Below are 14,140 nucleotides of genomic sequence, written 5' to 3' on the forward strand. Positions count from 1 at the left end.
ATATTTAAAAAAAAACTACTAAAGTAAAGGCAAAAATATTGTAGAAATATGATGTTTATTTTATTTATATCTATTATAAATTTTGAGTAGATAGCTTCTAAATATATAGTCAGCACGCAGTTTTGTCGGGGGAAGCAACAAAGATTGTCGGCTAATACCGAATTTTGTTTTTCAGACGAGTGACGTGTCGGAGTTCGATTCCCTGTGAAGTCATCGAAGAGACTTAATCTTAATCTTAAAAGTATTACTCATAAAGCTGTCTGCTGTACTTTAATGTGGATGATTTTTACCACCAAAGTGAAGACTTAATTTATTAAATTATTTATTCTTTTTAAATTATAAATGCTTATAAATTGATTAATATATTGTTCGCGCTTTATCGTGATGGATGTGAAGTGATGAATTTATTATGATAAAATATTATAAAAGAAATTGATTCTAATTACATTTAAAAAGTATATCATATAGGATCCAATTAATTGAAAATAGCATATAAAAAAAAACTATACTACTATCTACTCACATCACTAAACTCCGCGAGTGTCACACAACAAAAATGCCATAATAATTATAAGCATTTTTTAGATATTAAGAAAACAGTGAAAATAATTTGAATGAGAAATCGTCAAAATGTAAATTATCCCTTCTCTATTCGGTATAGATTTCTTATTTGAAGAATTTTCATTTATGTTACGATTATTTATTTCGTTAATTTTTTCCGGTTATTTAATCTATGGCGCTATGTTCGGAAACCGGAAATGAAAACGAATTGATTAAAGTATATTGTAGTAAACTTGTTATGAATTTAAATGAGATTATTAAAAAATATTACAAATCATTAAATCTTAGAAATCATATAGAAATACTGATCTAATATTTGTTACGAGAATATATACGACATTAAAAAAAATACCTAGGGGTAATGGACCTTATTCCGTCTACGGAGGAATATCCGTCCTTTTGCAATTCCGGGAGTTCTAATCGAAGGACAGTTTTGATGGCCGTATAAGTAAATAAGAGATTTTTTTACTCTCTTACCTATAATATGGACAATTAATATTTCCAACTCCTCCCTATCTTTCTATTTGATTAATTTCGTTGCGGGATAATGACAAATTAGTTTTCTCTGAGACTCGCCGAGCTTCACCGCTCGGTGTCATAATGCGTGCCACTGCTGATCCTGGCTTACAGGAGTTGTAGTTGCTTACGGGTGTGAGGGCGGGAAAGTCTCTAAAAGTCTCACTTACCTATAATGGTATCGAAGCTGTCCTTCGAATAGATCGCCCGTAATTGCAAAAAACGGATTCGCTCCTATAGATGGAATAGAGTCCCCGGACTTAATTTTTTTACGAACAATGATCGATAAAGTTGTCTGTTGGGATATTTTTTTTTATTCCTACAGTCTTATTATAAAGTCTAGGGTATAAGGAATAGGCTTTATTCTACATATTAAATGAAAAATAATTGCAATAACCTCTTTTTCAGCACATAAAAAGGCAATTTAATTTATGGAGAATGTCAATTATTTCACGGGAAAAGTGTTTCAATTTTCTTCGGTGTGCAATGTTTGTTATTTATAACGCATTATGTTATACACGTTTGTATTTATCGTTGGTATGTTTGTACGTTTTGTTAATATATTTATTTTAATTAATTTGTTGTTTTATTATGAGTTTTGAAGTTTATTCTCATACATGCAAAACAAACACACATCATGCATTTATCCCCGAAGGGGTATGCAGAGGCGTAACCAGGGCACCCACTGTTCGCGACTGTTCGCCAAGTGTGTTCCGTGCCATGATGTGATAGGGGGCGAGCCTATCGCCATATCGAGCACAAGTAATAAACTCCGGGCTGTAACTGAGCAGCAAAACCCAAATATCACTTTGCTCAGCCCAGGATTCAAACCCAGGATCTCAGAATGCTGCCGTACCGGGCATGCAGTACAACTAAGCCACCAAGGCAATCGAATACATTCCTTTGTTTCGTATCCGTGAAAACATATAAATGGCTTTCTAGTTTTACTTCATTAACATATTTGCAGTAACTGTTCCTTTTCCTAATAACAAATAAATACTTTTATAAATTATTATTAATAAATTCTTTTCAAAATAAATGTTATATGTATTATTAAAAACCATTGAATCGTTTGGTGTATTTTTTATACTTTAAACTAAAAACATTTAAAATAAAACAACCATATAAATATGAGACATAGCGTTTTTATTTAATATATCAATAATATTTTAATTATAATCGATAGAATATCAGCAATAATACAAATACAACGTGAAACAATCGAAATAGCAACATAATGACCACGTTTAAACTTAATACGACAGCTCGGCGACTGACCCTTAGCACGTACCTTACTTAAGCACACGTAGTTAGAAAATTAACTATATTTATAAATTGTTACAAGCGATGTACCCCTAGAGTATGGGATTTCTACAACCAACTCGATACCCTAAACAGACGACATAAAGTCGAATTTGAAATGGAATCTAACGATTATTGTTCCTAGGACACTGATATCGATTAAAATATTAAAACATAGGGGTTCTAATTTGCACGTTAAAATCACGTGCAATAGATACGAATTCGCTTACATACTTATTTACTATTGATCGAATGCTATCAAAATCTAATCAGTGTTCACTTATCCCTACATTTGCTATAATAGTTAACTTGAAACTCACGGCAGGGGTACATGCTGATATGAGCAAAATTGCTTTAGCAGCTAACGCAGTGTATTTCGTTAAGCATGTATTACTAAATTTTTCACAATTTCCATCAGTCTCAACCCATCAATTTTCCCTTCATCCAGGAGGCTCTCCTTGGAAAATATCATTTTCCTTTAATTCCTAGTCCCTCTCATAATCCTTCCTACCAAACATCCAAAAGATAAATTAGAAATAGTTTAAGTCAGATCTTATTATATTGAGAATTTCTACTGTTTTTAATAAATCAATTTACAAATTCTGGCCACGCAAATTCTTCTCATTCCCTCACAAGTAACGATTATTTGAGAGCAATCTCTGATCATCTAACACATCTACGACCATTTAAAGTAACGAAATAACTTTTATTAACAATATACAAAAAACAACTAAAAACGTACAAAAACCACCTTAATTCCTCATACGTTACCTTTCATAAATAGCGCAAAGAATGAACATAGCCCCATCTTGAATGCAAGAAAGTTTGAAATGTTATTCGCATATCAAAATTATACCCAACTACTTACATCGTAATTATAAAACACTCTAGTGTGTCGAAGCAGACCTGAGCTAAGCTATCTAAAAGTTCGAAGGACAATGGACCTCGTCTTCAGACGTCAGTACAAAATCTTTACCAAAATACAATCCAAAAATTGAAAATATGCGCCCGAGAGACAACATATTAAGAGACAATCAGATCCGATTTAGAAATGTCAAGGTTGACGCAATTCCAGGTACGTATGAAATGACTGGATCAGTACTTTTCAGACTAGTTTCAATAGTAATAGTGTCAGTTCTAGAATGATCTAGACGGAGAAACAGCACAATGATCAATAGTGCAAAATTCTACATTATAAATCCAATTCTCATGAGGAATTCCTAGTTAATGGACATCGATTATGAAACTCCTAAGATTCTCTAATATTGATGTTAATTTGGCAACATTTGCCAGAAGACAGTTTCAGTTATGTCGAGTTTATTCATTCAATTTTCAAAACCACGAAGATATTTTTGACGTTAAAGCCTAAAGATCAGTTATCTATTTTAATCTTAACATACATTAGTTAACTATAGGACGCGTTTATCTAAGTAACAACTGTCAAATTAGCGTACAGTGCATGGTTTGCCAAAGCCTTTGTAGCTTCAAAAGATCTTAAGGAATAGGACAAAAATGTAATTTTAAACATTTTTTTATTTATTTCTTCGCAGCATCTTCTAGACTAGTGTGTGGTGACTTCGCAATCATTGTCAGAGATCTGAAAGGACCGAAAAGTAGTAATGTATCCAAAATCTTAGTTAATTATTTTGCTTTAAAAGTCCTGGTAAAAGAATATTTTAAAGAAATAGTACATAAAGAAAATATAGAAAAAAATACTGCTAACAAAGAAATTTCAGAATAGTTTTACCAGAATTTTTACTAAGAAATAACAAAGTTATTAGTCACTCAACAAGCTATATATTTGCTCAATATATTTATCAAAACAGCAACAATCCACACTTTATATAAAACACAAATAAATAATAAAATCGATCAAGCTAAATCGTGATGTCGGCTAAATATATATAAATGCTGTTCATGATATAGAAGCAAAATATTACGAGAAAGTAGTACAATAAAAACGTATGTACCTATTTGTTGAGCTTATCTTGTGAGTGACTTAAGCAATAGCAGCTGTAACGATAATATTGAATTTTTTAGTTGGCACGTTTTTATTTCAAGTTATTACAATTGTGAAACTAAACAAAAGGGGGGCTGCAGTACTGAATTTAAAAGTGATAATAAGAAGCAGAATTTGGCTGAGTGGTGTTGTGAATCAAGCTTGTAACATGAACTTATTAGATGAGATATAATTTGCAAATGATTTTAAATGATGGCTCGCTATAAAAAGCATTAAAACAATTTAAACAGAAATAAATGAAATATAAATTAGGATTAATGCCAAAACTAATAAACGTGTAACAGCAAGAGAATGATGAATATGTTTTTATTGAAGATGTGACAAAATATAATTGCAAAACAATGCTTAAAGCCTTTGATCTATATGTGAATTTATTTGAGATATTCTATATCAATGATGAAATTTTATTTTCCTCTTTATTAATTTGGATATCAATAAACGTGGCAAAGCAAATGCCACCATAGGCTTATGTGACCTATTTATTTGTAATTATGGTTTTTTAGCTATGAAAAATGCATTTAAAGCTATAAGGTTAGCAGTTGTTTACCTTCTCTGCGCGGGTATAGGTGGTGACGGTTGCGTTGCAGGTGGCAGGGATGCTGGGCAGCTGCCAGACAGATGTTGGGGCTCGGCTTCTTCTTCTCGTCTTTCACCTAGACCAGATAGTTGAGGGAAATTATTTTATCAGAGTTCCGTTTTAGTGATGGAAGAGTAATTCTGTTTTAAATATAATGAGAATTGCATCTGGTCGATGTAAATTTGATTAACAATGGTCATAAATAACATGAACATTTGGAATTTTAGGCTTAAATACACAATGATACTTTATTGATTTAACTCTTATGCATTTAAAGCAATACACTCGTGTTACAAAAAAAAGGCTTTTCAATAAACTGAAATTTATTTATGAAACCATCTTTACCTCTGACAATAGGAGTGTCTCCGATGTAGAAGGTAGCCGCTGGTGCTTCAACGGTGGCCTCCCTGACCGAGCCGTCTCCGCTCACGGCGCTTAGCGTGTCGGTGCTGTCGAACATAATGGTTCGCTCCTTTGCTTTAGGTATCTTGCCGTCAAGTTCCTGCAAAAGAAAGAGATAAGTCGGCAATGTGGTAGTGTCATTTAAAATTTCAAAGACTAGAATTCAAGAATGCCTTTTTGTTCAAATTAGCTTAAAGAATCTATCGTTACAAAATTTGTGAATTATAATCATTTACGATTTCATTAGTCAGAAAAAATCCAAATTGAAAATAGAAACTTATTAAAACTTCTATCCAAAGCGATCTTTACATTAATGTTAAGGTAAAAAGTCCACTTACCAATCGTTCTGTATCTGAATCCGGTTCGTGTACTTCGTAATTGGAGCACTGTTCGCTCGTCGACTGGTGTTCCAAGCTCTCCATCTGCACCGCCGTGATGGGGTCCAGGGTGTCGAGGGAGGACACCATAGTGTTCGACCCTGCAGGGCGTACCGCTGTTATCTTTCTGATTAGTATCAAGCTGATGTGAGCTAGCTATGGTAAGCGGGATGAGAGCGAAGCCTCTGCAATGAGCCAATTGTTTAGATATGCCATAGTCAAAATTAGTTATAAGGTTGCTCATACCAATACTGTTACGAGAAATTCATATAATTACAAATAAAATACTTTAAAATTTGTCTTAAGGACATTTGAAGTTTTTAAAGTATAATTATGGCATATCCAAATATTTTTGGGATTACATTTATAACACGGGCAGATTAAATATGATTCTCATGCTAATACTTTATGATTTTAGGTTATGTAAGCATAGGTCATGATTGTCCAATATACAGTTATTTGTTAGTAAAAGGTAAATAAATATGGTTATTGGAGATGCTTTCAGACTACACAATTAATGCCTAAATATATAGCATACGAATAGCTGAATATTACAATTGCTTTCGCTTTTAGCTATGGTTGATTACTCGAAGGCAAGATGGCAATAACTAAGCAATTTGTGTCACGACGGTATTGCTTGCCCCACACGCCACCAATTCTCTATAGGCTGAATCTTGCCCTACCAGCTTGAGATATCACATGCCACATAGATAATGTGCAATATTTTATAGCAAAAGAGAATAGCGTAGTCTGAACGCACCTCAACGTGTAAGTTTTAGAAATAACAAGGGAATCATTGAGGATACATTCAATAAGCATGATTTATGAAATTGCCAATTCAATACCCAGATCCAAGAACGATGTGTACTCGAAGTCTTCTTGTAATTTAAATATGCATGATTTAGTATAATTGTATAAAGTATTTGTTTAATCTGTTAAATGTGTCATTTGTATCATGATTTTATAATTGTTTTTACAGGTTATAATTTATTTTGTAACATACTGCTTTTTTGTACCGTCGTTAAGAGTCTCCAGTGGGCTTTAACATTGACATTACGGTATTTTGAAATAAAATCAAAGCTACGCAAGGATATTGAATTTTAATTCGTTGCGTTTACAATTGGATTACACACGTGGTATTGGGACGGTCCCCAAATCCGCAAATACCGGTGTATTTGCGGTGTGAATGCTTGTAATAAGTAATCTTTTATAATGACATCAATTACTCGCTTTAATTTTCCAATTATCACGTAAAATAAAACAGCAATAAAACGAAGACCGGCGTCATCGTGTCCACACTCTATCCTAAACCCGACTTGACCTACAATCCAGGTTGAATGGGGTCACTTCTCACTTCTCACTTCTTACTGGAGACTCATAAGACGAGAATTAAATATAATTAAAATTATTCTAATCTGTATTTCGTATATAAAACTTACACGTTATTACAACTAAATAGAATGCAAATTTGAACACTTACCACCAGAGGTGAGGCTGCCTGTCATCGGAGTGTCGATCTCGTAGTTGTAAGTTGCTCTTGTTGCGTTGGAGCTGGTTGCTTCTAAGCTGTCGGTGCTGCCCAGCATCACGTCAGCTCGCGCGCCCCTATAAGAGATGGTTTGAATGCATCGTTATGGGACACAGTTTTTAAAACATTCCAATCCGCAACATTGTGATAGAGTTATTTATAAATATGGTTACTGGTAATGGTTGAATTATAATTTCCAGATTACAAGTATTCTAGTTCCTACTTTATATCAACTAATTGTCCAAATTTGAATACCAATAAATCAAAAAAAAAAATCGTAGCTTGAAATACTTCACATATTATTAAGAATAGGGTTTTATTATATAACATACCTGCTAAAACTCCCCGAAGAGCTCAACTCCTCGTCCTGTCCGCTCCACGACCCACTAGCGGGATCTGTAAACAGTTTGCTCGAAGAGTGCACGCTGTGAGCTATCGACCTCCCGGAGGAGGGCGACAGCTCACGCACCAAGCTACCCTCCCGCGAGAACTCTAGATCTTCAGGCTTTTCTGTCATTATTATCGTGTGTTTTGTAACCGTCACAACTTCGCCATCTGAAGTGTGTTTCTCCATCACAGTCATCAAACTGTCCATCTCCGAGGGTTGGGATGTTATCGATGATGACATTTCGGAGCCATAAGACATCGCGCTTTCTTCCAGTTGTCTTGGTCTAGCTGGAATGTCCATTGCGCTCGCTGGTGCGTCATCTGTACTTGTTACAGTCTCTGACACTTTCTTCCCATCTACAAATTTCTGCTGGATCACTGTAGTGGTTCTTACTACCTCAATCACTCCACCGTCGGTAAATGTTCGTGTCACTGGTTGTGACGTCTTTGATTTTTCTTCTTGATCGAGAAGTTTCATCATTTCTTCACAGTCTCCTGGTATAGATTCCGCGGAGCCGTCGCTCGGTGCCGAAGCGCATATAAAGGATGACGATTTCTTACACTCCTCGGTCACTTCAGTGGGTTTAGGCGAAGATGTTTCTGCCTCCGGCTCGGGTTCAGGTACAAAGAATGCACCTCTCTCATCAAACTTCTTAACAGTTACAACTTTAGGCACCACCTGCTCCTGCAATTTGGCTTCTAAAGCCATTTGCTGATCGATGAGTTTCCTAATCGCTGCTGAATCGGTCAGCATTTTCTGTGATGGACTCCCGTGACTGCTTGGTTTTTGAGATGGGCTTCCTCCCTTCTGAGATGGACTCCCACTCTTTTGGCCTGGACTACCTCCTTTTAGAGGAGGGCTGCTTTCCGAGCTACCACTATAACTACGTTTCTCTCGTTCTAAAAAGCTGCCACTAACTTCTTTAGGATCAGCTAATAGTAAAGCTTCTTTTTGTTTGGCAAGTATTTCGGCCTTCAAAGCCTCTAGGCAAGCCGACTCGAGACCTTCAAACTCTTTTAAGCTCGAAATTGATATGTCGTCTCCCTGACTCCGGCTTAAAATATAACGCCTCGGCAATGAACCGTTCAAGGAGTCTTGTGATGAAGATGAATGTTGTTGATATTGTTCCATTAGAGCTCTTTCGAGATTTTCAAATTCTTGCAAAGAGCTAATAGAGATATCATCATTTTCACCCCTTACTCTAAATCTAATACGGGACGCCATTTCTGATTCCGATAGGCTGCCGTATGAGTTTCTAAAACTACCAAAGCTTCCGATAGACTCTTTCTGAGAACTTAAGCTACCGATACGGCTCGCATCAAAATCAGTCATTTCTTCTTCCTTGATGTCCTCTAGAGGTACTCTTTCATAATCGTAGCGAGGATCACCTTCAAATCTCATTTGAATCCAGCGTTTGCCTGCTTCAATTTCAGCAAGCTCTTGAGCTTGTAACCGTTTTTGTTCTATTTCAAATTGAAGCATTTCTTCGTCTGATAACGAACCAGACGTACTGCTGGTGCTTTCTTGTTTCTTTGACGCTTTAGATAAGTATTCTTCTACTTCTGTGTCATGCTTTTTAATATATTTCGTTGATTGAATTTGCATACTTTTGCCTTCGGTGTCAGTTTCTTGTGCTTCCTTAGCTACTTCTTCAATTACAACGAAATCATCCATTTCACTTGGTTTATCAACCATTTCAAATTCATCACTGGTAGGCGATTCTTGTTCTTTTTCATAAGTTTGCAAAGATTTTTCTTCAGTAGTTACTACGAGTTCCGACTTGCTAATTTCAGTAACTAAGTCGGACTTTAATTCGGGTGTTTCTGATATGTCATACATATCATCTAAAATATATTCTCGACCGTTATCAGTTGATATAGAACTCTGACTTGGTGCGGATAGTGGAGTTTGTGGAGTTTCGTGTGTTTTTAGACTGGACATTGAACTTTGCTTGCTTTCTAGGTCTGATTCAGGTGTCTTTACCCCCGATTTTTCAACTTTGGTCTTGGGCACGGATGAATCACTTTTTGATTTCAAAATCTCTTCGTATTGTTTAGATCCTACAGGTATAATATCGTCCTCAATGTCAACGAATTCCCTTTGACTTGGTGGAACTTCTGTCTTGGGGAAAGGTATAACAGCCACTTCTTGGATTACCTTTTTTTGGCATTCCTCTATAATTTCTGTCACTTTATCTGTTGGTGCACTTTCTACAGTATGTATAGTTTTCTTCGTTATAACGGCATCATCTGATTTCTTGCTTGTGCAAGTTATACTACCATGCTTTGTTATTTCTTCATATTCAGAAGAACCGACTGGAATTATTTCACTTTCGACATCAACAAATTCTCTTTGGACCTTTTCAATTTTTGTAACACTGAAAGGTATAGCTTCATCTTTAAGAGAAGTTACTTTACTAACCTGTTCTTTCACTTCGTCAAGATCTAATTCAGATTGAGATTGTGATGACGGCATATCAAGTTTTGAAATAGATGACGACAGAATTTCATCTGTTTTAAATTGACTTGATATCGTAGTATCGGAGCCTTCTTTATCTTTTGAAGAGTCATCATCAATCTCAATGCTCTCAGAGGTGCTTTCAAGAGGAAAATGTTCTGGTATTAAATCTTTAGGCTGGAATCGCATTTCGTGCGAGCGTTTCATCTTTCCTATTGGTTCTAGTACATCAATTTTACCTTCTTCTTCGTCACCAGAAACATCTTCGTCACTTGCGTCCTTCAATTTAGGCGTGTGGTCCTTATCACCTTCATGGAGAAATTGTTCTACATACGTGCTACTTTCCATTAACTCTTCTTTTAATTCATTTGCTGATGGAACTAGAGTTTCCGACGCATCTGATATATCTATGCTAGCAACATGGCTTGAACCATCTGAGTCTAAACTCTTCATGCTATCTCTTGAGGCAAGTGAGCTACCGGCCGTGTAATAATCTTTAGAAGTTCTTAAGGATTGCGATGATACGTCATGACTAGTTAAGGCTGTGTCAAATTCAGTTCCACTCTGAGCAGTCATCATAACTTCAATGTCAGAAGACAATGGCCTGCCTTCAGAATGCTCAAAACTATGATAGTGACTTTCACCAGAGCTAGACCAACCTTCGATTTCCGATGCCGATCTACGCTCTACGATACCTAGTTTAGATTTGATATGTTTTTGTACACGTAGTTTTACTTCGGGACTATCTTTTGAGGAACTATCTCGATCTGAAAGTACAATTTCACTTTCAGTCTCTAATATTGAATGAGGACCACTGTCTGAAGATCTGATAGAAATATCAGCTGCGTCTAGTGGTGGGCTTGACTCCTTGACTTGAACTGTATCTTTGTCGTCGTCAGATGTTGTTACTTCTTCCTGAGAACTAACTTTTTGTGAACTAGTATCAGATATCTGACTGTCTAATAGTTTTTCATCCTTATCAGTCAGTGTAAGCGTTTTGTCAACTTCCTTATGATCATCGTGTTGTGGTTCTTCTGTAATAACCTCAGGTCTATCAGGGCTGATTAATAATTTGAATTGAAATTCTGAAGGAGATTGTTTGTATTTGATACTTCCGTCACTTTTTTCACTGATTATTTCAACTTGTGCTGCTTCAAGAGACTGTTTGACTTCATCAATAGTTTTTTCCAAAACTGACAAGTCAGCAAGTGGCTGAGCAGACATTAGCGAATCGAAATCTACTCGTTCTGATTCGAGTTTCGTTATATGAAACTCGGCAGAAGAGAAATCTGTATCGTATCCGCTACTGCAAATATCTTCAAGACTCTTTTCTTTAAATAGTTTTATTTCGTCTTTTTTATGATCGGTTCCAGTCAAATACGCTGAATCAGCTTCTGTAGAAAATTCAGACGGCTGTAAAGTTTCAGCGCTTACTGTGGAATCCATAGATTTTTGCAATATTTCTCCTTCATGAGATTCTAAAGATTTGATCATGCATTCAGTATCGGCACTCTCACCAGATTTTATCATGATGTCTTTGGAAGTTGTACTCACTTCTTCGGATATTTCAAATGTTATTGGTGACATGTCAGTTTTGGAAGGAGTCTTAGTGGTTTCAGGCCTTGTTTCTATAACAGTTCTTATTTCTACATCAGTTTCCCCTTCAGTCTCTTTTGATATTGTACTGGACGTTTCGAAAGTTGTATCAGTTTTTGGTGGTTTCGGTGAATCATCAGCAACTTCAAAAGAATCTGCTTTTTGGATAGATACCTCCCAAACTTGGTCTTGTATTTGTTGTTGTGGTAATTTTATTGGCGACTTAGTAGGCTTTTCTCTCTTAGGAGTCTCTCCTGTTCTATCGTCATGCGGCAGCTCAGGAGCCATTTCAGACTCCGAATGGGTATCCTGACTTCCTGTGCGACTAAACGTACTTTTAACTGGTGATGTAGATACTTTTATCTCTTTGATGAAGTCGACTTCATAGACTTCATCATCTTTTTTGAATGATTTTGATTTGCTTTTCGGACTCGTTTCAGAAGAATCACGTTTTTCTGTTGGTTCACTCTTAAAACTGGGGGCATGTGATGCATCGGAGCTTAAATCGTCGTGTTCTTTACTTTCAATAATTGATTCTTCTTTATGATGCTCAACAGTAGAGCTAATTACTTTTCCTTTTGCCGTAACTTCTACACTTGATACAACTTCGTCTTTTTCGACTATTTTTAATGCGGAGTCTACAAACGCCACTTTAGTTTTTCCATCTTCATCCTCGACAATGTCTTCTAATTCTCCTGGTTCAGTAAAATATTCCTTACCCCATTGCTCATGAGACATGTCACGTTCGGATATTTTAAGCTCATGCTTCTTCTTTACAGTTTCATCTTTTAATGCAGTCATTTTTTCTTCCGATTTTGTTTGTCTACCTGTATAGAGACCTTGCTCTGTGAATTCTCTTTCAACTTTTATTATATCTGCATCATCTGTGCTTTTGAATACGGTTTTTGTTTCAATGTCTGATCTTTTCGCTGTGGCTTCTTGTGCCTTTTCTAATTTCTTTTGTAAAGTCTCTGTTTGGTCTCCGTCCCTTCGAACTGTAGTCTTTTCTTTCATTTCATGTTCCTGACCTCGTAACTCATGAGTTGTTTCTGTTTTTATCACAAGTGAATCATCATCGGAAGATGAAACTTGCTTGGTTTCAGAGAAGAACTCCTGGCCTGAGATTTTCCTAGTCTCAGTTTCTTTATGTGATAGAATAGTACTAAAATCATCAGTAGTACCAAACTTGGCAACCATATCCGACATGACTGCTTGAGGATCAATGGATTGGAATTTTAATTCTCCACCTTCATAGGTTTTATGTACTGATGATGAAGAAGTTGAGGTTTCAATTCTAGACTCAGAGAAAAATGTGTCTGTTGAGGTAGATTTTTGCATTTCTTCCATTTTTACGGCAAGTTGTTCCTTTTTGATTTGATCAATAACATCTATACTCTTTTCGATAGTTCTATCAACAAGTTCTATGGCACCACTAGTGATCGTAGGCTGGTCGACATTCACAAAGGTCAAATTGTCAGCCACATGTTTGACAGGAGACTTTGGTCTTGCTGCTTCAGTGAGCGCTTTAGATGCTTCCAGCAGTACCTCTGAAAGTAAAAATAACCATCAGGTCAATATTTAACTGCATAGATCACACGAATACGTGAACAACTGTTAAATGTGCGATTTGTACAATTTGAACATGTGACTTTTCGAAGCTATATAACATTTGGAAATGTAAAGAAAAACTATTTAATGTACAAACACCTGTTTTCTAAAATGTCCAAGAAATCTGATTTTAGGGCCGTAAAGCTTCTAAAGCATGAGTGTTTTGTACAAGAATGTGATGAAGATACCTGTAAATACACGATAGCGACGGAAGCTTGTATGATGGCAAAATGTCGAAAATAAAAGAAGACTCTGAATCAAAGCGAAACTGTACTCAAAAGTGGATGAAATAGATGAAATCGGCGAATTAATTCCAAGGAAAAATAATCTTTCTTCCAAGATAAATAAGCAAGAATAATAAGTAATGTAATGAAACTTGGGTTCGGCTTGTGGGTCCACTTACCTATACGCAACGTAAGGGCTCCGCAAGAAAGAAAGTAAAATTTACTGTGCTGAATATTGGCTTGTGACGGTTGCAAACAAATCACGACACTTTGTTTCCTCACTTGTCAACTTTAAGTCTTTAACATTAACATTATGTGTTAGTGCATTCACATATAGATTCATTATTTAAAGTGCTAGACAATTAAATTATACATTGACCTCGTTACCAAACAGCTTTCGAAAACATAACCAATTCACATTTCTGGGAACAAAGTCTTTGATGAATATTCGTGTTGTCAAATTACAAAATATACATGCGAAAATTGGCGTTGAAATAAACAGTGTGGCAAACAAGGCTATCTAATGGTCTTTACTGCTAAAAATCAAGAGTAAAGTTTCGCTATGACTCTACTTTTGCCACTAC

At 35.8% G+C, this 14,140-nt stretch overlaps 2 protein-coding genes across 3 annotated transcripts in view; one reads left to right on the forward strand and one right to left on the reverse strand.

The window, feature by feature from the left end:
* LOC115452868 overlaps positions 1 to 1,654 on the forward strand; it is a 119,581-nt gene extending 117,927 nt beyond the window's left edge. For both annotated transcript variants that reach the window (XM_037438953.1, XM_037438958.1), the window contains exon 19: positions 176 to 1,654. In XM_037438953.1, coding sequence (XP_037294850.1) covers positions 176 to 208 — 33 coding nt within the window. In that variant the 3' untranslated portion in view covers positions 209 to 1,654. The remainder of the gene's footprint in view (positions 1 to 175) is intronic.
* A 1,157-nt stretch (positions 1,655 to 2,811) lies between these two features.
* The window catches only part of LOC115451861 (ankyrin-2), a 54,971-nt gene continuing 43,642 nt past the window's right edge, over positions 2,812 to 14,140 (reverse strand). Inside the window, 6 exon segments of the mRNA XM_037438897.1 lie at positions 2,812 to 3,976; positions 4,947 to 5,052; positions 5,322 to 5,478; positions 5,717 to 5,856; positions 7,236 to 7,360; positions 7,616 to 13,271. Coding sequence (XP_037294794.1) covers positions 3,916 to 3,976; positions 4,947 to 5,052; positions 5,322 to 5,478; positions 5,717 to 5,856; positions 7,236 to 7,360; positions 7,616 to 13,271 — 6,245 coding nt within the window. The 3' untranslated portion in view covers positions 2,812 to 3,915.

The sequence above is a fragment of the Manduca sexta genome, chromosome 3, assembly GCF_014839805.1.
Source record: "Manduca sexta isolate Smith_Timp_Sample1 chromosome 3, JHU_Msex_v1.0, whole genome shotgun sequence".
Taxonomy (NCBI): Eukaryota; Metazoa; Arthropoda; class Insecta; order Lepidoptera; family Sphingidae; genus Manduca; species Manduca sexta.